Source organism: Panthera onca, chromosome A1 (genome assembly GCF_046562875.1).
Source record: "Panthera onca isolate mPanOnc1 chromosome A1, mPanOnc1 haplotype 2, whole genome shotgun sequence".
Classification (NCBI taxonomy): domain Eukaryota; kingdom Metazoa; phylum Chordata; class Mammalia; order Carnivora; family Felidae; genus Panthera; species Panthera onca.
In genome coordinates this window covers 10,775-35,297 of record NC_138339.1, presented here as the reverse complement: position 1 = coordinate 35,297, position 24,523 = coordinate 10,775, and the positions used below count along the sequence as shown (strand labels likewise).

General features: G+C 48.0%; 1 protein-coding gene across 4 annotated transcripts in view; it reads right to left on the bottom strand.

The window, feature by feature from the left end:
* Positions 1-23,857, bottom strand: part of PLEKHG4B (pleckstrin homology and RhoGEF domain containing G4B) — an 81,194-nt gene extending 57,337 nt beyond the window's left edge. For 3 of the 4 annotated variants that reach the window (XM_060634254.3, XM_081795897.1, XM_060634253.3), the window contains exons 1-2: positions 23,344-23,516; positions 973-1,170 (exon numbers count right to left, since the gene is read on the bottom strand). In XM_060634254.3, coding sequence (XP_060490237.3) covers positions 973-1,170; positions 23,344-23,382 — 237 coding nt within the window. In that variant the 5' untranslated portion in view covers positions 23,383-23,516. Of the gene's footprint in view, positions 1-972; positions 1,171-23,343; positions 23,517-23,802 lie in introns of those variants that run through there. The other variant, XM_060634252.3, reaches the window with a different exon arrangement.
* Positions 23,858-24,523: the final 666 nt, after the last annotated feature.

Below are 24,523 nucleotides of genomic sequence, written 5' to 3'. Positions count from 1 at the left end.
AAAAGACGGTGGTCTTTTCAACAAATGGTGCTGGAACCATTGGATAGATAAGACATGCAAAGACAAACAAATTTGAAGCTTACCTCACACCATATACAGAAATTTAACTCAAAATGGATCTTAGGCATGAAAGTGAAGTCATCAGGAGACAGAGGTTGGAAGTGGCCCAGCAATCACACTTCCAGCTATTTACCCAAGAAAACATAAGCCCACACAGATCTTGTATGCAGATGTTCGTAGTAACTTCATACATAATATTCTAAACTGGAAGCAACCTAAATGTCTATGAATCTATGAATGAGTAAACAAATTGCAGTGTATTCCATACAAGAGAATACCACTCAGGAAAAAAAAAGCACCTAAGAAATTTATTAACCTGGGTTTGAAGACTAGTCAAAGTTCACTGGGGATACCTGTGGACAGAGTGGATACCTGTGGACAGAGTGGGCTCTACAGCTGGCAGGTCTGAGAGGCCTGTTTCTGGAACGCAAAGCCCTAGTTCATTCATCATTTGTGACTATGGAGAAAAGGAGCCAGAAGTCAGAGGAAAGGAGCTGAGCCAGTAACCTTATGGACCCCAAACCTGGAGTGGACTGCGAAGATCTCTCCATTTTATGCGATGAAACTCTATGAAAAATGGCTGAGATTAATCTCGCAGCTTCCTTTCAAAAAGAAAACAACAAATGCTCACTTGAATTATTTCTGCTTTGATTACTAGTTTAATTCCATGTTTTCCTTTGCCTCCATCACTGGTATAATTGCCCAGATCTAGAATTTCATGTGCTCAGTTGAAATATTTTCCAGGTCCCAAGTAACACTTTGCCCGTCTCTTCCATACAGTCAAGGGCAGGGAGGCATTATCTGCAGGAGAGGGTCTCCCAGGTTTCCTTCTGCAGGGAAAACCATCACAGGCCCTGTCCCCTGAGGGGAGGGTCTCACACAGGTTTTGGCCCCTGCAGGGCAGTTACTCACACAGGCTTCCTGCTGCAGGTATTGTAGGACCTTCTTGGCTGGAATGAGGAAGTCAGTGAGGCAGCGCAGCCCATCCCCACCGTGGAGCCTCTCAGCCACACTGAACAGCTGCCAGAGCACCGTGGCTGCCGTGGCCTCAAAAGGTGGGTAGAGGGAAGACAGTGTGTTCTGGATATAGGTGTCAAGGGATTCCAGGTCCTGAAATGCAAGAGAGCATCGGGTAATTTAAGACATCAATGAAGACAGGTGCAGAGGAGAGTTTCACTGGCTGGTTATGTAAGGGTCCCCTTTACGGGCTCTGTCTTATGTCTGGGTATGTGACTTGTCTTTGTGGGAAGGTGCAGGCAAACCCTCAGCATAGTGGGGAGTTCCTCTTGGAGCAGTCTGCTGGTCCTTCACATTGTCACACTGAGGAAGTGCCCATGGCTGCATTAGGTACACCTGACCCCCGAGCCTATGAGGGGAACCCTAACTAACACTTTAAGTGAGGTTGTTGCTGCTGTCACCGGAGGCACAATCAAGTTCCACCCCATTAAATTCTGAAATGTGCACCTGAAATGCTACATTTTAGGGTTATCTGTGGAGGGTCTGGAATTTCTCAGGGGGCTTTCCCTTTCCCTGGTACTCCTGGGTCTGAAGGGAATGGGGGAGGCCCCTGTGACAAGGACAGAGCGGGTTCACATGTAATTTAATACTCAGAAAAGTTTACCTACAGTAAATACATTTTAACTGTACTGATAATGTTTAAAAGATTAAAAAAAAACCCCATTATGGCACCCTTTATCAAAATCACAGAATTACACCCACTCAGTCATTCTGAAAACAGTATCATTGGTACCTGATTTCTTCTTCATATTTTGATAGAACAAGCTTTTATGTAAAGACAGAATACTTTTAGTTTAAAAGATGTTTAAAGTTATTTTTAGATGTAGCATTTCCTGAGGAAATACCACGAGGTTCATTTGTTTGGAAAAGAAATGCAAGGCTACAAATAACAGTTAAAAGTCAAAGAGGTTAAAATTGTGAAATCGAGGGGCGCCTGGGTGGCTCAGTCGGTTAAGCGGCCGACTTCGGCTCAGGTCATGATCTCGCGGTCCGTGAGTTCAAGCCCCGCGTCGGGCTCTGTGCTGACAGCCCAGAGCCTGGAGCCTGTTTCGGATTCTGTGTCTCCCTCTCTCTGACCCTCCCCCATTCATGCTCTGTCTCTCTCTGTCTCAAAAATAAAATAAAAATGTTAAAAAAAATTAAAAAAAAAAAATTGTGAAATCGATTTTAAAGGGACAACAGTTACATCTGACACTCCTCTGAACAGTTCATGCTACAGGAAACTGAAAATAAAATAGTGAATCCTCTGAGCCCAGAGTGGATAAGGACTCAGGCCATCTGTCCCGACTGAAAGGCCAAGTCTCACAGCGAGCAGGGAGGTGTGCACTGCAGTGAGTTCAGCTTCTAGAAACTCCCACCACCATGTCGGTGTGGTGAGGCATCGATTAGATATCCTCTGGAGCTCCTACACTCACAAAGGCCTCCTTGTGTCTGTTTGTTCCCCTTCCTCCATATACCTGGCTCTCCCCACCAGACAGGGTCACTCACTCAGTAGGAATTATCTAAACACTAATTTCATCCAGAAAATACCAAGATGGTCAGTCTGATGTCTACAAACTCAAATCATACCTGAGCTACCAGTGAATATCCAGCCCATAAGAAAAATGGAGGTGGTCTTGAGCCAGGGGCAGGAATCATGCTCTAGACGTCATGTACCTCAGAGATCTGAAGCAAATGCTTAATTGTGATACAAGAAACTGGTAAAGGTGGAAGGCGCATGTCTTTAACGATCTATTTTGGAAGAAGTAAAATGCAAACTTTGGACCCTCCCAAGGAGAGATGTCCTCCTGCTGCCCAGATACCCGAGTCCAGGCCCACTTCTCCTCCAGACTCGCAGATGCATCCTCATTCTTGTGTCCAGCTGTGGTTAGTAGCCTCCCAGCGGGTCTCCTGGCCTCCACCCCACCTACTCATCCCTTGAAAACTGCCCAAAGTGAGGAGGAGAGGGGCGATACTTGCTGAGATCTCTGGGATCTCACAGCATCCCCGGCCCCTTCTCTGCCTTTTGATTCCTGTCATGACTGAGTCAAGCCCCAATACTTGGTCTAGAGGGCACCTCTTCCACCAGCTTCCGCTCCCTGGGTGCCATCCCACCCAAATCCTGATCCAGGCAAGAGCTGCCCAAGAGAAGCTGTTTACCTGCCCAGAGGCCATCTCCCAGGTCGAGTAAGTTAAGGAAGTCTTGGGCAAGCCAGAGGGAACACATTCTCTAGCCTCTTCTTGGCTACTGTGTCCCGAATAACTGCCCATACAGCAGCTTCCTGGCTGTCATCTGCCTCTCTGGGTGCTTGATGACCAGGAACAACCAAAGCATGACGGTGCACACAGGGCCACTGCCTCATGAGCTCCCCAATCACTTTGCAGATGGTGCCTGATCTTGCTCTTGGGAAGAGAGGCTCTGATGAATAAGCGGACTGTACGACCAGGGATAGACACAGCCTGAAGGGCCATCCCAGGCACAACACCGTGGCACGTGCACAGTACAAGCCAACCATTCCCACTTGCATACAATTCTCACAATTTAATATTTTCAAGACCCACAAATTATAAGAGGGGGAGGCAGACATATATGACCTTGAGAGCAGAGAGGCGGAAATTATCACAACAGATTCAAATTACCTGAATGTATTCAATTCAGCTTAAGAGAACATGTAACAATATAATATGTCTTAGAAAGATTTCCATAAGAAATGTTTAAAGGGGACATTGTCTTTGGTATGTTAAAGGGTGAAGTTCAAACATCTGGAATATTTACTCTGCATAGTATTTTCTTCCATGATGTTTAGTGGAATGATATGTGTGTTACAGTTGAGTGTGTGTGTGAAGGAAAACGTGTGTGCAGAGATGGGTGTGTGTGTGAGGGAAAGTATGTGTGAGAGAGAAAGTTATGTGTGAGGGAAAGTGTGTCTGTGTGGGGGAAAGTGTGTGTGAGAGATAAAGTGTGTGTGTGTGAGGGAAAGTGTTTGTGTGAGGGAAAGTATTTGTGAGAGAGAAAGTGTGTGTGTGAGGGAAAGTGTTTATGAGAGGGAAAGTATGTGTCAGGTAAAATGTGTGTGGGAAAGTATTTCTGTGTGTGGGAAAGTATCTGTGAGTCAAAGTGCGTGAGGAAAAGTATGTGTGAGGAAGAGTGTATGTGAGAACGAAAGTGTGTGTGAGGCGGTAATATGTGTGTGTGAGAGGGAAAGTGTATGTGAGGAAAAGTGTGTGTGAGAGAAAAAGTGGGTGTGAGGGAAGGTGTGTTTGTGGGAAAGTGTATTTGTCAGGGAAAGTGTGTGTGAGAGAAAATTGTGTGTGAAAGAAAGTGTGTGAGAGGGAAAGTGTGTGAAGGAAAGTGCGTGTGAGAGAAAAAGTGTGTGAGAGGGAAAGTGTGTGTGAGGGAAAGTATAAGGGAGACAGAAAGTATGTGTGAGGAAAAGTCTGTGTGTGGGAAAGTGTATGTGTCAGGGAAAGTGTGTACATGAGAGGGAAAGTGTGTGAGGGAAAGCGTATGTGAGAGAGAATGTACGTGTGAAAGAAAGTGTGTGTGAGAGAAAATTATGTGAGAGGGAAAGTGTGTGTGAGAGGGAAAGTGTATGAGGAAAAGTGTATGTGAGAGAACATGTATGTGAAGGAAAGCGTGTGTTTGGGAAAGTGTACGTGTCAGGGAAAGTGTGTGTGAGAGAAAATTGTGTGTGAGAGAAAGTGTGTATGTGAGAAGGAAAGCGTGTGAGGGAAAGTTTATGTGAGAGAAAAAGTGTATGTGAGAGAGAACGTATGTGTGAAGGGAAGTGTGTGTGGGGGAAAGTGTATGTGGTGGGGAAAGTGTGTGAGAGAAGATTGTGTGTGAGGGAAAGTGTGCATGCGAGAGGGAAAGCACATGAGAGCAAACGTATGTGAGAAAGTGTGTATGAAAGGGAAAGCGTGTGAGGGAAAGTGTGTGTTGAGGGAAAGTGAACGTGAGAGGGAAAGTGCGTGTGAGGGAAATTGTGTATGTGAGGAAAAGCGTGTGAACGCCAGTGTGTGAAGGCATCTGAAGGTGTGTGTGGGGGTAGAGCCATAGTGAGCCAAGAGAAGTATTGGGGGCAGATCCTTAGAACAGTTCCTCCGCCTTTGGGTGCCCAGAAAGAGAAGGCAGTAGCCTCAGGGTCAGGGCTTATGAATGTCTATGCAGGCACCTGTCATCGGTTCAGCCTGTGCCCGCTCTCTCTGTAAGGTGTGACTCACCCATTCAGCCATTCTGGCACACCATCAGGATGTGCAGAAATAGGAGGGAAGAAAGCAAAGGCAGATGTCATCACTTTGTCGACGGTTGATTTCTTCTCCTTATGTAGCTCAGGGTTCCCGTTTCAACCAAAGGCTAACTTCAAAACTAGGACCTCTGCCTGTGTACTTGATCCTAAACCTACCTGTGGCTTAGGATGTGATTTTCTGCAGATGTACGTTAGTGGACTGGCGACACAATACTAGTATAAAGCACTTAATTACCACTTTGCTGAACTATGAATCGGTGTGTTGTTATTTGCATTTTAACAAAAAATGTGTATGTCTGGAGAAATATTTTAGGGCTTTACTCTTCAGTGAAGGATTTATTTTCCCAGTTGACTTTAGGTAAAACTTCACTGAAAGGAGGGTGAATTTTAAAATCTATACCCTCGTCTCTCACAATGCCTGCACATTCCATGACCAGGCATGTTCCTCCTGGCACCTAGTGCACAGGCCACTGACCTGGCCTCAGCACATGGCCCCTCCCTGCGACTCTCCAGGCCTCACACGCGCTGAAGATGAGAAGACTGAAGCTGGGGATCCACAGGCCCATCTGTGCCCACCCTGTGCAGGGGGGGTGGGGGGGTGGGGCAGTCTCAGGGACCCCAGAAAGACACCTGGCCGCTTGGTTCTGAAACACGAATCAGCTGGAAATGGCATGCTTCATCCGCCAGGGGGCAGGTAACATGCTAAATGTCAAAGCCAAGGTAATGTCTTCTCATTTCAAGGGCTGTGCTGAGCTAAACAAGACCAGCTGATGAATAAGGCAAGGAAACAGCAGGGGCACCCCATCCAGGGCCTGGCAGGCCGGAGGGACTGGGCTGAGGCTGGCCTGACAAAGGCTGCCCATCAGTGCTCACGTTTTCACTCAAATGCAACACCCCCAAAGATGATTGAAGGCACAGAGTTGTGGGGCAGTTGTTGGCAGGGTGGGTAGGCCTGGACATCAGGATCCTTTTACCTGCCCAGAGGGTCTGCAGGGGCTTACCGTGGGGACCACGCCCGTCTCTTAGGAGAGGGCACCCCAAGATGAGAGACTGCTAGGTAGCTAGGTTTCCGAGCAGGCGGCGCATAAACTGTGCTCCCACACCTCCACCCCACCCTTCCTGCACACTCACAAGCTGGCGGCTGACCCCCCTCGTGTCCCGACAGGGATAGAAAGTACCAGAACATCAAAGACTTCAGCACAGCCACATCGGAGACACCTTCCTTGCAGCTACTCCCAATGACCAAAGGAACCTGCTGCCCAAATCTACATTTGGGCGCCTGTATGCTGGGGACAGTAGGGCGTGTATAGGAGGACGGGATGGCAGGACACCCGGGAAGGGGTCTCAGGTGGGGCTCGGAGAGGACTAAGCAGCTGCAGTCAGGCAATACCATCCTCTCCACGTGCCACTGGCCAGGCTGGGGGCTTCTCTGGGACCCAGTTATGCCGTCTCATTCTGAAAATTGCCAGGGCACGGATGTCGGTGCAAAGAGAACAAAGGCTGGGGGCATCACCCCCGAGGCAAGGCTGGGTGTGTGGCTGGCGTGGGGGCAGCGCACACAAAAGCCCCTCATCCGGTGTGGGAGCTCATCTTATCCTGCAGCCCCACGACCAGCTCCTAGTGATACCCCAGATGCCGTAGCCTGGGGTAGGGGCATAGAGAGTGGGGTACGGAGGGGTGCCACTCATCCAGGCACTTCTACCCAGAAGGTCAGGGCAGCCTTTCAGTTTACCACTATGGCCTCTGCCTCTAGTCGGATTTTATAAACAAAAGTCAGGATGTACAAGCAGCAGCAGGCATCCACTATGGGACACCAGAGCTGTTCCTACAGCCCGCCTTCAAACAGGGGCCTAGGACAGGAGGGGCACCCGCGTCAGTCCCAGCCCTGCCCCACTTTCCATCAATAGCCACTTTCTCAGTCCTGTGGGGGCTGGGTGTGAAACCCACACGCCCCAGGAGGCTTGCTCTCAGTAGCCGACCTGGTTACAGTCACTCAGACGCCCTTCCTGAAGGGCGCCGATGGTCATCTCCGTTTTCCTGTGTGTACGGACCCAGGAACCACTTTTGAGTCAAAGAAAACATGTCTAGAAAGCCTAGCCCCCTGTGCCGGCCTGACGTGCCAGCCTGCCTCCATCTGGTCTGTCTACACCTCCATGTGGGTCAGCATCTCAGGCTGACTCTCCACCCGGCCCCACTGCGGACTCCAGCCACCACCTGTGGGCCCTTCCTGGGCCCAGGCAGCTATGTCTGACACCTGAGGGCTAGGCCTTCTCTCCCCGACCAGCACGCTCCCCAGGCTCTGACCCCTGGGCCACGGCAGTTCACTCCACAGCTTCCTCGGACATTCCTCCACCTTCCCAACTCAGGTGAGTCTTCTTTCTCAAGCTCAGAGCTGCCTACTTGGCACTTAGCTGCCTTCTAGTGGTGCGTCTCCAAAACTGGGGTCTGCTTCTGGGCTGTGCACCGTGTGACCCTTTCCTTGCACATTCGTGGTGTTGGATTACATCGTGACGTGTCTAGAGGATCTTTAGAAGGGAGAGGCAGGGAAATATTTGGCCAGATGTTCAGCACAAATATGTCTGGGCTCTAAAATCCCGCTTCGTTTATGGAGGAAAGATCCCTCTGAGGAACACTGGGCCTCCGTAATGCTGGACAGGGGAAATGCCCGTCCGCATTTCAGTAAGGTACTGAACTGACAAAAAACAGAGCAATCTTTCTGTGGTGAGCTGTTTTTCACAGAATCCCTGCCTCCCTGGGGAGGATGGCATGCCCCTGTCCATCGGCATCAGGCGCGGCCACATGACAAAGAAACGTGGCAGCAGTGGCAGATGCGGGTTCTGACGGAGACTTTGTGAGGCAGCACGTGCTCCGATGTACTACCTTTCCCTCTGCCACAAGATGGGTAACACCCCAGAGAAGCTGTTCCATGAGCCTGGACCCCAGAGTAAAACTGACGTGATGACCATGATGGGCACGTAGCATGAACCGGTCATCACGGTGCTGATGACTGAGATGTGGGGGGCATTGGTTATGTGGCATAACCTGCATATCGTGACTGACACTCCCTAGGACCTGGAACACAGACCCAGGGGACACCCCTACTCAGGGCCTTTACCTCCCCACGGCAGCCCGCCTTGGCATGGGTTACCACCTCTACCCAGGAGCCCTCTTGGATTGGTGTCCTGTAATGCACCTGGAGGGACTGAGCTGCCTGCAGACACGTCGGTGCGTCCTGAGCTGGAGTTGGTTCTGAGAGGCTTCCCAGGGAGACCACGCCCCACAGGGTAGAATGAGGAGCAGGACCTTGGGACTCTGTCTCCACCCTGTTGGCATGGTGCCTCCAGCAGGGGAGGTGCATGTGGCATATCTCAATCTCAGCTGTATCTCCAGGAGTGTTCCAAAAGCATCTCAAATCTGAGCATCATTATCCACAGCCTCTGCTTTGTCTAGGTGTCAATATTTTCTAGTTTTCAGGGAGAAAAGAAAACCAGGAGAATGCCAAACAAAATCACTATTTCAGGGTTCAAGCTTCAGGGCTGCACCTTATGCAACTGGCCCAGGAGGTGAATCCAGAAAAGAGTAATTCCAAACACAACCCTGAAATGTCTTTTCTGAATTTACACACACCTTACCAAACAAACATGAAACACATAGTTGCCTGACTTCAGCAATTCTGAAGCTGGTGTTCACATTACAGTGGATTGTGGGTGCGGGGGATTGTTGACAATGGAAATCCGTCTACAGGGCTACACAGCCGGATGGCGGCAGTCTCTGCCGGCCGGCATGTTGGGACGGCTCCCCTTTGTAATTCTATGCTCAGAACCATGCTCAGATCGCTGCCAGGCTGGCTGCAGTGCCCCTCCCTTTCTTTCCTCCCCTCAGATGCCCAATCACCTGCAGCAAGAACCTTCCAGGTGGCTTCTGCTCCACCAACTTCTTGTTAAAACTGATTCTATGTTCTTCCTTCTCATCCCAACTTCCCAGACTAACGCAGTGTAAGAACTTGCTGACATGGAATTGGCAGGTGCCATCAGTGAAAGCCTGTTCTGAAGGAGGAAGCCTGGCAGATCCTCCCTCCCACCCCTGCCCACTGTGCCACCAACTGGGGCAGCTGTGCGTGCCTCTAGGTCCCTGCCTGTGTCAGATATGGGCCAGACCCGTGCCCCCTGCTTGCTTTCTACTTTGGGCCATGGTTTCCTCAACCGTTAGCTGGGAGGAGCTCTCAGATGGCTGAAAACCGAGGGCAGGGACCTCAGGAGAGGGCCTGGCCCATGACACCTGTGTGTTCAACAGGGCCTGCCAGGGGCTCTCTTCCTGAGGATGAGCCACAGGCAGCTGCGTCCTCCCCTGTCGACGCATGCCCTTCAGCCCTCCAGCTGGAATGTGCGCAGCTCAGGAGCTAGAGTCCTGTTTTCAACATGATCCCTTTTCTGTTCCAGGAGGATCTCAGTCTCCATTTTAATCATGTTGTGAGGCACCTGCTTTCCTCTCTAGGGCTTGACATTAAACAATCACGAATAGAACCAATCCTATGTGAGAAAACAAATATATAAACATGACTTCTCAAATGTTTCTACAACCAATCCTCCCCAGATAGGACACTGAGTCAGCAGCAGGACAATGGAGGTGTCATGGCTGCCCAGCTGCTGGGCTCTTGCCGCCTCGGGCCCTCTTCCACGAGTTGCCTCTGAACCAGGGCACAGGAGTGCTGAGCACCTTGGCTCCCAGGCACCCAGCAGGGCTGCGACACACCTGCTTGCTGTGTGGCTGCCAAACCTCCCCACCGTAAAGCCAGAACTGGTAAGCGAGACGGCACTTCACAGTTTACACCATGTTTGCACATGTGACTCCCATGATGGGCAGAGACACCCAGTCCTGAAAGTCTATGTTAATTATGCACTTTTGTCACTAGGCATTCCATCCTACCTATGGGGGCCTGATGTCAGAATCTGCCTAGAACCGAGGAGGTTTTATCTTCCAGGGAATCTCGCTCAACCAGACACACTCAGAATCTTCCACTAGGTGTTCTTTGGAAAAGCTGCCTCTTCATCCTCTAACCACCAGTTGGAGCATCCAGGATTTCACCTGGAGGTGTGGGGATATCCTGGCGCCACCCTAGCTCCTCTGTCCCTGCTGGTCTCTATGCAACACTCAGGGGTCAGCAAACCATGACCCCAGTGGTCGGGAAAAAAAAAAACAAAAGAAGAATACTAATTCAGACACGTGGAAACTATATGACATTCACATGTCAGTGCCCATATTGGAAGTTTTATTGGAACACAGACACCCTCATTCCATGCATTGCCTATGGCTGCTTCTGTGCTACAAAGGCAGAGCTGAGAATGGTCCTTCAAAGCCTCTAGGCTTACTGTCTGGCCCTTCATAGAAAGTTTGCTGACCCCACCCTTAAGGAAGGAAGTCCTGCAAGGCAGCCAAGGGGCATGAGTGGGTGGATGAAGGGGCAGCCCCCACCCTCCTTCCCTGTCTGCTGCCCCATGAGTTGCAGGGACTCTGGCTCCAGAACAGCTACATCTCTCGATGAAGATGCTGGATGAGTGAGGGCTTGGTTGACACCACCATTTCTGATTCAACACCCAAGTTCCAACTAATTGTCAGTGATTTCGTTCAGGAACAGCTTTATTCCATGTGTGCTTTGAGAGCAGCAGTCAATGTGATTGACTGTGATTGAGGGTGGTACCCAGCGGCTCTGTCTCTAGGGGTGTTATTAATTTCTTCTCAACATCAAATGCATTAAAAAAGCAGTCATTTAAGGTCCTCATTATCCTTCTTTGCTTTTAGTAGCCTAATATACAACGAGGACACTCCCAAACTAGGGAGCTGTGAAAGTCTCGAAATGCACCTTTCATGCCAGCATCTATTAGGTGACTACGGGTGCACACGGGAAGCTCAGGCACCGTCCCTGCCACGGGTCACATGTTCACTTGGTCATTACCAGGACAGAGGCAACCACAAACACAAGGTCCCAGAGCAAGGCCTGCCCTGGCTTGGGAAGCCCATCATGCCAGCAGCAACCAGGGAGTGACCCTGCTCTGCTGCTCACCTGCTAGTCCTGCAGTAATTGCACAAACAGACACGGTCCTGCCTTCAGCATAGAGAGGAAGAAAACCTACCAGAGCAGCAGAAAGAAGGGAGACAGGGCTGGCAGGATGAGAAACAGACCCCCGGAAGGGACGGAGGTGCCCCTGGGGACGTGCCGGTAAAGAGGAGCTGTCGCTGGCCAGGTGGTGAGCTGCATCCTGGGGCCCAAGGCAAGAGCAGGTTCAGGGGGACACCACCTGTAAACATCGCCCGGGGTTCTACACTGACCGTGGCATAGGACAAAGTCCCCAAGACTTCTGCATATCTGGTTTCTTCGTTTGTAAAACAGGAAGAATACTATGAATCTACTTCAATCATTCCACAAAGGTAAGAACATATTTCATCTTAAAAGAACATTAAAGCTTTTTACTTTTTAATACAGAATGCAAACTGAGAATGAAATGTTGGTTCTTGAGACATTTTGACTGAATTTAGCCCTTTGAGGGTGCCTGATAAAGAGTGTGCAAGAGCGACAATTAACTCAATCAATGCGGATTGGCTCCCTCATGCTGAAATGTGACTTCAGCTGCAAGAAAGAGTTTTGTTCCGTCCAACTGTGGCAAGACCAGAAAAGATTATGCCAACCTGAAGATGTCCCTCAGTCCTAATTACTATACCAAACCTGACTTTCCCACATTGAGTCCTGCATCGAGCCCTTGATCCACAGCAGAGCTTGAGGGAGCTACGTACAACGCACATGTAGACAGGCCCGAACCCCTATTTGCAGTTCTTTAGGGGAGTGACTGATCATAACCATTCTTTCCCACCTAATTTACCCAGAAAACCCTTTGGCAAGAAACCAAAGCGCACTTGAAATGTGTCAGCCCAACCTGATGTGTGGCTCTTCATGTATAAAGAGAAAAACAGATTTCTTCCCTCCAAGTTTTGTGTTGGCCTTTTGTTTTCACATTACTGTTAAACTGCTTGAAAGAAACCACCTGCAAAACCACAGTAAGTTCCCTTTTGTCTGAGTCCAGCTGCTTTGCCAGCATCTGCCTGGCATCTGTCTTTAGGTAGCACACCTGGCCTGCCCGCACCTTTCTCACGCACATTTCCAACAGAGAACCAAGTACTCTTGAGGGAGGATTGAAACCAATTTGTCTGAGTTGTACTTGTGATAGCAGACTCCACCTATATCACGAATTACATGTGTTTTTTATACTTTCTGGTTATATTCCAATACAAGTAAAGGAAGAGTAGGCACAAACGTGGTAGGTGGGAGTGTGACATTGTGTATTTGTACCAGTAGTTTAAAAATGCGACCCCAACATCTCCCCCAAAGCATCCTGTGAGCAGGGGCCCAGCCACAGCTGTGATGAAGGTTGGGAATCAGCCTGATTTGGGCTCTTCAAAACAGGAGCACAGGCATCCTAGAAAAGTCTCTCTCAGATGGTCAGTGTTTCTCAGCTTGATTATGACTTGAAGGTAGCTGGCACCCGGCTACCTAAAATCATTTCATTTTAACCATGAATGAGAAGGCTCTAATGTGGTGTTAATGGAAAACCACAGACATATTTTTAAGTTACAAATGATGCCTGTACTTTTCCTGAAGGACTTTGTGATGTAGACCATCTTTAGTCTGAGTGGGACAGGTGCTGACTGCTGACACCGGGCTGAGGTTGTTCGGGAATTGGTGCTGGGTCTGGGCTGAAGCACCTTTGCCTGTCCCAGAAGGAGAGTGGAACGAAGGCTTCAAGTTTGAAAGTTCTGGCTAGGAAGGCTTCATAGGGACATATGATGAGGCCATACTGATGTGCAGGAAGGAAAGGTAACTGGGAGTTTGGTTAAGTACAATTTAAGGATTTTTAGGGGAAAATGTGAATTCTGTATACATGATAAGAACAACAAACAAGCTTTTCTAATGAGAAACCTGTGATGGATGCACTTGGAGTACTAAATCACACTTCTCACTGTCTCCCTGACTCAGGAAGTCACCACTGAGCTGGCCCACAAAGCTCAGTGGCCCCAGGCAAAGTCGTCTGGCAAGTATGGCTGTACATGACGTGAACAGGTCCCTGAGGTTTCCCACACGGGTGCCTGAGAGAGGGGTAGAGAAGGATACACTGGACAAGACAGTTGGGCATCTTGAGTCTAAGGATAAGGCTGGAGTCTGGAGCCCAAAACCACACTCAGAGTGGGCACAGCAGGTGGCTTACCAATGTCTGGAATCCCGAACAGAGGGAGCCCTTGGAGCACGAGCGATGAATGCAGGACAGAGGGAAGGAGGTGCTGGTGCACATTGGGAAACCACTGACAAGAGGCGTGACTCCCAGCGGTGGCCTGGCCCAGCACACAGGAGCCTGGACCTGGGAAGGCCACAATGAGTATGCAGGGACATGAGGACAGGGTGCATCCACACCTGCCGGTGGGGCGCCGGTTGGCTCCACACGGCAGTTCTGCTAGTGGCTTCTGTAGCCAGCACGTCTGCACAGTCTGGCTCAGAGGCACGCACAGCGGGACCGAGGGCACCCAGTCTATGATCAACCCCCACCCACAGTGGGGACCTACCCCCGTTGTTTAGAATGCTGTCGCCAGAAGGCAGGAGCACCCAAGTTAGGCTAGCAACCCTATCCGGCATTTCCCAGATTTTTCACCTATGGTCCTGGCATTACGTTTCTTTTCCCCTCAAAGCGATCCAATTTGGATAATAAGTGATGTGGCCATTGGTCCTGATCAATCAACCCCTTGTTTCTGCTGTCTCTTCCCTCCTTGTCTGTCCTCTTTCTCTCCCTCCCTTTTTTTTTTTTTTTTTTTTTTTTTTTTAGAGTTTATGCATTTATTTTGAGAGAGAGAGAGAGAGAGAAAGGTGTCACAGAGGGTGTCTGGCTCACTCGGTGAAGCGTCCAACTCTTGGTTTCAGCTTAGGTCATGATCTCACGATTCATAAGTTTGAGCCTCAAGTTGGGCTCTGTGCTGCTGGTGCAGAGCCTGCTTGGGATTCTCTCTCTCTTCCTCTCTCTGCCCCTCCCCAATGCTCGCTCGTGCTCTCTTAAAAAAAAAAAAAAGATGCTCACAGAGGCACCCACTATCCTCTCCACACTGAATACCATAGTGCATTCATTGATTACCTACCATGTGCTAAACACGGTGAAGGATACAAAGATTTATGTCCTGGCTGACAGCCAGCAGGGGCTGTAAGACAAGAAAACTGTAATGTTAAGGGGGAAGCAAGCACTGTGTGTGTGCCTGATTTTACGCCCCACAATGGCAACATGATGGTTCTAGTGTCAGGCACTACCAAAATGTTTTACATGGATTAACCTCACATAGACCTTCTCCTATTGACTATTTTTCTCCAGTCAGTTACATTTTGAAGTCTTAAAAACTGGTTTCAAATTTCTGCAGATTTCCTACTCATTTCATATGTTTGCCTTTGACACAAACTTTTTTTCTTAAAAAGATCATTTCTCATTTCAAAACTTACTTTCTTAAGATATATCTCGTACAATATAATGACATTTAAAAGCATAGTTATAGGGGCACCTGAACGGCTCGGTTGAGTGTCCATCTTTGGTTTAGGTCATGATCTCGCAGTTCGTGAGTTAAAGCCTCACATTGGGCTTTCTGTCAGCACAGAACCTGCTTTGGATTCTCTGTCCCCCTCTCTCACTGCCCCTCCCTGGCTCACAGCGCATGAGCACTTTCTCTCAAAAATAAATAAACATAAAAAAAAAAAAGGAATATAAAAGCAGAGTTATAAAACTCATTCCAAATCTTACAACAAACCAACAAGCAAATAAACAAACCAGGAAACCAAATTTAGCAGCATTACTAAAAGTATTATTCACCATGACCAAGTGGAATTCATCCCAGGAATGCGAGTGTGGTTCAATAATCAATATAAAATATCACATCAATAAAACCAAGGAAAAAGTCTATGATCATCTTAAATGATACAGAAAAAGCAGTTTACAACATCCAACACCCTTTCATATCAAAATTTCCAGAAAACTAGGAGTAGAAAGGACCTTTCTCAACATGATAAAAGGCACTTATAAAAATCCACAGCTAACTTCAATGGTGAAATACTGAAAGCTTTTCCCTTAAGATCAAAATCAAGCCAAGGATGCCCACTTTCCCTGTTGGTATGTAACACTGTTCTGGAAGTTCTAGCCTGAGCACTTAGGCAAGAAAAAGAAATTAAAGGCATACAAATTAGAAATAAAGAAGTAGAATGATCTCTGTTTATAGATGACACAATCCTATATATAGCACATCCCAAAGAATCCACAAAAAACCTACCTAGAACTGATAAATGGGTTCAGCAAAGTTGCAGCGTACAAGACCGACATGCAAAAATCAGTTGTGTTTCTATACATTAGCAATGAACAATCCAAAAATGAAACTAAGAAAATAATTCCAGTATATAATAGCATCCAAAAGGAATAAAATGCCTAAGATACTTTTTTTTTTATTTTACTATTTTTTATTTTTTGCATCATTGATAAGTATGCTCTTTAATCCCTATTCCCTACTTTCACTCCATCCACTTCCCGTCTGGTAACCATTAGTTTGTTCTCTATAGTTAAGAGTCTGTTTCTTGGTTTCTCTCTTTCTCTTTTTTCCCTTTGCTCATTTGTTTTGTTTCTTAAATTCCACATGAGTGAGATCATATGGTATTTGTCTTTCTCCGACTTATTTTGCTTAGCATTATTCTCCTCACTCCATGCCATTGCAAATGGCAAAATTTCATAATTTTTTTATGGCTGACTAATATTCCATTGTATATATATACTGCATCTTCTTTATCCATTCATCAATTGATGGACACTTGGGCTGCTTCCATAGTTTGGCTATTGTAGACAATGCTGCACATATCCTTTGAATTAATGTTTCCATTTCTGGGGGGTAAACAGCTAGTAGTGCAACTGCTGGGTCATAGGGTAGTTCCATTTTTAATTTTTTGAGGAAGCTCATACTGTTTCCAGTGGCTTGCACCAGTTTGCATTCCCACCAACAGTGCAAGAGGGTTCCCTTTTTGTCCACATCCTCACCCACACTTGTTTTCTGTGTTGTTGGCTTGAGCCATTGACACGTGTAGGTGATATCTCACTGTGGTTTTGATCTACGTTTCCCTAAGTGATGTTGAACATCAGTGTGTTGGCCATCTGCTGCTTCATTGTTAGTGTACAGAAGTGCAACAGATTTCTGTACATTGATTTTGTATCCTGTGACCTTACTGAATTCATTTATCAGTTCTAGTAGTTTTTTGGTGGGGTCTTCAGGGTTTCTGTACATAGCATAGCAGTTCTTCTGCAAATAATGAGAACTTTACATCTTCCTTATCACTTTGGATGCCTTTTATTTCTTTTTTTTTTTTAAATTTTTTTTTAACGTTTATTTATTTTTGAGACAGAGAGAGACAGAGCATGAACAGGGGAGGGGCAGAGAGAGAGGGAGACACAGAATCCGAAACAGGCTCCAGGCTCCGATCTGTCAGCACAGAGCCTGACGTGGGGCTCGAACTCACTGACCGTGAGATCATGACCTGAGCCAAAGTCGGACGCTCAACCGACCGAGCCACCCAGGCGCCCCACCTTTTATTTCTTTATGTTGTCTGATTTTTGTGGCTAGGACTTCCAGTGCTGCGCTGAATAACAGTGGTGAGTGTTGCCTAAGACATATTTAACCAGGGAGATGAAAGACTTGAACACTGGAAGCTACAAAACAGTGTTGGGAGGAATTAAAGAAATGGGAAAACATCCCAGGTTTATGGATTGGAAGACTTGATACTGGTAAAATGTTAATACTATTCAAATCAGTCTACAAACTCAATGCAATCTCTCTCAAAATTGCAATGACCTTTTCTCCCAGAAATGGAAAAGATAATCCTCAAATTCATATGGAATTTCACTGGGCCCTGAACAGCCAAAGCAATCCTGAACAAAGTTGGAGGACTCACACTTCCCAATTTCAAAACCCACTACAAAGCTACAGTTATCAAAACGGTGTGATTCTGGCATAAAGACAGACACACAGAACAACAGAAAAGGACTGAAGATCCAGAAATAAACCTGCACAATTACGGCCAGTTGACTTCCAACCCAGGTTTCAAGACTATTTAAGAAGGAGAAAATAATTTCTTCAACAAATGGTGCTGGAAAAAGTGGATGTCCCCATTCAAAAGAATGAAGTTGGACCCTTACCTCACACCAAATACAAAAATTAACTAAAATGGATCTATGACCTGAATATAAGCACTAAAATCAGAAAACTGCTAAAACAGACGTAAATCTTCATGATCTTGCAGATGGCAATGATTTCTTAGATATGACACTAAAAGCACAAGCAACAACAGAAAAAAATATATAAACTGGACCTCATTAAAAATAAAAACTTTGGGGTACCTGAGTGGCTCAGTCGGTTAAGTCTCTGACTTCTGCTCAGGTCATCATCTCAAGGTTCATGGGTTTGAGTCCCACAATGGACTTTGTGCTGAGAGCTCAGAGCCTGGAGTCTGCTTCAGACTCAGTGTCTCCTTCTCTCCCTCTGCCCCTCCCCTGCTCATTCTCTCTCTATCTCTCTTTCTCAAATAAGTAAACATCAAAAAATTAAAAAACAAAACTTAGTGCATCAAAGGACACTATCAAGAAAGTAAAGGGACAACCAACAGATAGAACAAAATATTTGCAAACCATACATCTGATAAGAGTCTAATATCCAGAATATATAAAGAACTCTTAGAACACAATAACAAAAAGATAAAGAACCCAACTTAAAAATGGGCAAAGGACTTGAATAGACTTTTTTTTTCAACAAGCATGTAAAAAGTTCTCAACATCAGTAGTCATTAGGGCAATGCAAACCAAAACTACAATGAAATATCACTTCACAGTCATTAGGATGACTATAATAATTAAAAAAAAAAAAGAAAGTAACAACTGTTGGTAAGGCTGTGGAGAAATTGGAACTCTCATACATTACTGGTGGATATGTAAAATGGTTCAGCTACTGTTGAAAACTGTTCAGTGGTTCATCAAAAAGTTAAACACAGAATTACCATATGACCCTGAAATATACTCAAAGAAATGAAAATATCTTACACACAAAAACTTGTAAACACATGTTCATAGCAGCACTATTTGCAAAAGCCAAAGGGTGGAAACAGTATAAATGTCTATCAACAGATGAATGGATAAGAAAATTGTGGTATATCCATGCAGCAGAATATTATTCAGTCTTAAAAAGGAAGCAAATTTTGACATATGCTACAATATGAATAAAATCTTGAGGATTTTATACTAAGTTAAATAAGCCAATCACAAAAAGACAAATACTATATAAGGTCCTTAGAGTAGTTACAACCATGAGGACAGAATGTAAAACGTCAGCAGGCAGGGGCTGGGGGTGGTGGCAGAACAGGAGCCACTGTTTAACAGTGACAGAGTTTCAGATTCACAGGATGGAGGGGTTGTGAGGACTAACAGTCAGTACATATAAATTGTATGTTATATGTATTTGAGAATAAAAAAGACACATACTATATGATTCCACTTATACAAAATATTCAGAGTAGACAAATCCACAGAGAGAGAAATCAGACTTGTGGTTCCAGAGGATGGGAGAGGCTGGAACAGGGAGAAACTGTTACATGGGTGTGAGGTTTTACTTGGGGTATGGAGATGTTCTGGAAGTAGGCAGAGGTAGTGGAATGCACAGCACTGGGAACGTACTAAATACCACTGAATTGTTTGCTCTGAAACAGTTTATTTTATGTGAATTTCACCTCAAAATAGTATTTAAAAAAATTAGTTCCAGAACTTTTCACAAACTGTGCTAGTATCTGTTGTCATTTGTTGCTGTTGTTGCCCTACCCACCAATTCTCCCATGTGCTTTCCTACTTAAATGTTGTACTTTAGGGAGAGATTACATTCTGCCTGCATCACTGGTCACCGAGATCCTCTGGGTTGTGGTCTCAGAAGGTCAGAGTCTCTGGACATGCAAATGTGTTCTCAGTTTGAGAACTAAATGCTCACTCTGTTACCCAGTGTGGTGTGCTAGGCTGAATAAATCCCAGTTACGTTTTCTTTAGTCTTTCTGAATAAGCCATAGGGAGGGCTCCAGGACCCTTGATTTCAAGTGGAGTTCATGGCCTATTGATTTGTCACTTCCACAAGACGTTTCTTTAAAAAATAGACAATTATATTATTAAAATAATTATAATTGTAATTCCTCTTCTCGGTGATATCTTTGAGTGTCAACATACCTTGAAGATAACTTCATTGGATATTTTTCCTTAAGGGACTTCAAAGATAAAAGACAAAAAAACCTTTTTTTCATCTCTTATTTTTAGGAAAATCTCTCTCCCTTTCTATCATAGGATCCCAGAATAATAGCCAACGTTTATCGAGCACTTACTATATACCAGACACTGTTTTAAGCACATTATGCTACTACTGTTATCCCTGTCCTAAAGGCGGTAGGATGGAGGGGCCTGCCTGCCTGCCTGCTCACTCAGTGGGGAAACCAGGACTGGAACTTGGCTGAACAGAATGCATCCCCAGTCACCGAGCCCTCTGCCATGGTGGCGCACTGCCCTATGTCCCATCCTGGCAGGAAACAGAGCCGGAGAGATCCCAGAGTCATTCTGCCCTCTTCACTCTCCAGGGAAGAACACCGGCCTGCGGCTAATTCTGGGTCAAAGCTGTCTACCAAACCGTGGTTCCTCTACTTGACAATGAAGGGGCGGGTCACCCTTCTCCTGGCTGTCCCTTCTGTTCATTTAAAGTTAACTCAGGCATTTCTTCTCTTCTGCTCCGTGCACCACTGTCCCCACCCCAAAACACACATGCAGAACACATTCATTACCTCGAATGGGGTCTTGTCAAGCCTTCCCTATAACTGTCTCGGACCTGCTTTGACCATTTGACACTTAGACAAGGTCTCCCAGACTCAACTGTAACCCAGCTGCTCCCTCTGAGGTGGTTGTTTTCATTCTCAAAAGTCCCAGGAAGTGATGTTAGCTTAGGTCAGGGGCGAAGCAGTAGACAGGAATCCCACAGGGTAGGCTCTGTATCTGTGTGGCCCACAGGAGGTTGGGGCTGGGCAGGGGAATCAAAATGGGCTTCAAAAGAGGGGGTGGGCAAGCACCACGTGCCAAACATTTGTAGAGCACCGACTTCAAGCCATGCACTATTATAAGCACCAGAGAAGCAAGTGAAATGAAGCAAAGTCGGTACTGCCTGGGGAGACAGGCGGTCAACAAAGGTGAGGCACAAGGTGAGGTTAGTTCAGACCCTCCCACGGAGGCCCTAGTATGGTGAAGCCAAGCAGGAAAGGTGCTGGGGGTGTGTGGCTGTGGAAGGGGTGCAGGCAGGATGACCAGGGGAGCTTTCTGAGGGTGACACCTACTGAGGCTGGGGGTCTCTGGGTCCAGGGCTACAGGCAGGTAACATTTCTGTGGGGCAGGTGCACATACCTGCCACCTCGCTGACTTGAACAACTCGAGTGCCGAATTTCAAATTAATTTATGTCCCAAACTGTTGTAGGCCTTAGATTTCATCCCTTTCTCGGGTTTAGAAACATCAGATGTTTTAAAGCCACGTAGAAGAAATTTACTGCAAAGTATCTTTTTTCTTGTTGTTTTTGTTTGGTTTTGGGGTTTGCTTGTTTTTGTGTTTTAAGTAGGCTTCACGCCCAGCATGGAGCCCAACACAGGGCTTGAACTCACAACCCTGAGCTGAGATCAAGAGTCAGACGCTCAACTAACTGAGCCACAATTTGATTTTATCAATTTTGGGGAAAATTCTGTAAGGTCAGATACTTGTCTAACAGTATCTGAAAGCTCTTCGAGAATTTGGGCCCAGGTGTGAACCGAGGCACCTAGAAACACCTGAAAAGGTATCCCAGCTCTAAGGACAGAAGAAGCCTTCAACTTAGGAACATTCAGCTGAATGATGAGCTGGGTTACCTTTCAAGAAGCATCTACATATCCATTTTTAAAGTAAACCGATATGGTGCTCTGAAGTAGGCAGGCTGTGATTATTCCTTTCAATGAACAGACTGAAGCTCAGAGAGGCCGAGCTACAAGGCCAAAGGGCAACAGCTAATAGAGGGCGGATGTGGGTGCACATCAAACCTCCAAGGTCCCAGGACTGCTCTCCAGGCACCAGGCCAGGGTCCAGAGTCTCTTTCCCACCCCATAGGCACCTGCCCTCCCTGGCCCCTTGTAGGGTAGATGGGTATCATGGATGCCTTCTGCTCAGGGGACCCCAGGTTCTCAAGGTGCCCCAGGATCAACACATGCAGGCCAGGATTTGCCGCCTCTCAGCCCACCCCTCTGTACCCCCACCTCCTTCTCTTCATTCCCTGCCTCACTAGGTACACACCGACTGAGTGGCAGGCCCTGCCAGGGGTGCAGGGATACAGGAAAAGGAGCCCAGAGCTGACAAGGCAGGAGGGTGAATCCTGAGCAGGGGTGCACTGCTTCAGGGCACAGCTGTGTGGAGAGGAAACCCGCGCTGCTTCAGGGCTGCTTCTCGGTGTAGGATGGGTGACTAGCAGGTTCTGAGTGATTTTTATTTTTGTTCAAACACAGAGAGAACGCACATTAGCTCTGTTTGGAAGGAGGGAAGGAGGGAGGGAGGGAGGGAGGCAGGCGGTGGCGTGTGAACGGGGCTTGAATTATTCTCACAAAAAAACGCTGAGATCTGGGAATCTGGGGTTTCCTGTGTTTGGCTGGATGATACAACCAGTGAGCGCACATCTCAGAGAGCCTGGGGGCAAATTCAGGGCCGACTTTATTTCCTTAGCCTGGCATTTTTGGGATGCTTTACAAGTAAGAAAGTACTCATGGGAGACCACCAAAGGATGACACAGACACAAGGGTCCACGTGTCACAGAGGCCATTTCAGACAAGGCCCGCACGAATGGGATGAAACGATGAGGCCTGCCCTGGGTGCCACAGGTTAGCCGTCCTCTCGAGGCCCACCTGGACCATCCACTTGTCCCCCAAAGCACAGCGAGATCAAGACGTGGGGTCGCATCAGGGTCAGGAGTGGGTTTATTACCTCAGTGTCGGATGTCCGGCACACAACACGGACACGGGTCCCTCAGGAAGGGAAATGTGTTGCTGGTAACTGTCTCAGAATTTGAGTGTATTTCTACTGAGAGCAAAAGGGACATCTGAAGTTCCTCCCAACCCAGAGAGGCCGCGAATCTGAAGCAGGTTCGGGGAGACGGAAAGCAGAATCTCACTTTGTCCACTTTGAAATCCCTCCGTGAAGCTGAGAAGCCCCCCCACCCCCAGCGCCCACAGCCGCCTAAAGCTCAGCCAGTTTAACACAGCAGATTCGTAAGCTATTAATTATGCACAGTTTCAACTGCATTTAACTTAATTTTTTAATTACATGTTTTAATTCTTAATTAGACACCTTAAAGTATCAACTAAACTTTTTAAGTCGAAGTGCTGTGGGTAACAGGAGTAGAGTGTAATTATTACACCAAACACTCTGTAATCCAGCTTCACAGGAAAAAGGGGAGACAAACCCAGCACACTTTCTGCATTTCGCAGGAAGAAATACAAAGCCCTGTGTCTCACGCTTTTCCAAACCTGAAAGGCCCCTCTTGTTTTCCTCGACTACGTTCGTTACTGAAATCGACGGAGTTCCAACCGACAAATCAATCGGTATTTTCTTTAAGCACAACTTCTTTGTCTTTGAGCGCCCTAGTTGGCCGGTTCGCCCTCCGTGCCCAGCTAATAAATAACGAGACTACAGCAACCACTGCACAGGTGCTTTTAGGCCCCCCCCCCCCCCAGCACTCCCTTCAGAGCCTAGCCCTGTGTCTCGAAAACCACACTTTTCTCAGAAATATTCATGAGGTTAAGGCGAAAGTTTGCTAAACTGATCTTCAAGTGACCGAAGAGTCAAAGCTTCCTCCCCCCGGCAGCGGCGGCCCTCAGACCCCCTTCCCTGCCACCCACCGGCCGGACCCTACCTTGGTGCCGGAGCCTTTGTCGGCCGCGCTGAGAGCCATGGTGGCGCCGCCTTTGTCCCGACCTCGGAGGAAAACGTTCCCATAAAGGCCACTGTCCGGCGCGCGACTCTCCCGGCGCCCCGCCCGCCACGCCGGAGCCGGAGGCGCGAGTCGGGCGGACCCCTCCCCGCGGGGCGGACCCCCTCCCCTCCCCGGAACCCCCCCCCCCCCGGCCTGGAGCAGACACCCCCCCCCCCCCCACCGCGGACCCCCCCCCCCCCCCGCAGAGCCCCTCCCCGCGGGGCGGACCCCCTCCACCTGCGGAGCCCCTCCCCCTGCAGACACCCTCCGTACGAGGCGGACCCCCTCAGCCGGCAGACCCCCTCCCTGCGGGGCGGGCCCCCTCCCCTGGCCGACCCTCTCCACTCCGAGGGTGGCAGAGGGGCCGGGAGGCCTGCGGGGCTGGGGAGCCGCTCTCACCTCCCGCAGGCGGACCCAAGGCCCAAGTGCCCTCACCTGGGCGGCAGTGGGGGCGGGGGCGCGGGGCTCCTCCCTCCGAAGCGGGTGGGAGTGGGGGTGGCGGGGCGTTTGCTTTTACTTTTGTTCTCACAAAGCCTCGGGACCTGGAATAGTGTTCTCAGACCAGTGGCTGCATCGGATTTCCCCCAGTGTAGACAGACTCGTACCTGATTTCCACTGGCATAGATGGACTAGCCTTCTCTTCCCGTCCAAGTGAACACATTGGCTGAGGGGATGCTCTCCCGGGGGAGCCGCACTGGCGTTGGGGGTGGGGGGTTGTCTCACACAAGAACCAGTCAGGTCTCTAACCCTGCATTGTGCCTTCACTGGAAACATGGGCACTGGTTCATCCCACCCAATGCGGGACAAATGTGCTCATTTAGGGATAAAGTTCAGTTGTTCAGAGAAATGAGCAGCTTTGGAGGGAAAGACTCCTGGCCACAGGTTCCAGAATAAAGAAAGGTAACGAGGGCAGGGATGAGTTGCCCTCCCTCACCCATCACACTGGCCTTTTTGAATTCTTCTGATTGTCCCCTGCCTCAATCATCTTCTCTACCTCCTGGAACCTCCAGCCCTGTCTCAGTACTTGGGGACCTTTATTCCTAAAGCCCCCCAACCATCCCTGCCTCATCCTCCTCTCCCCTGCTCTCCTTGTGGGAGTCCTGCCCATGATGCTTCAGGA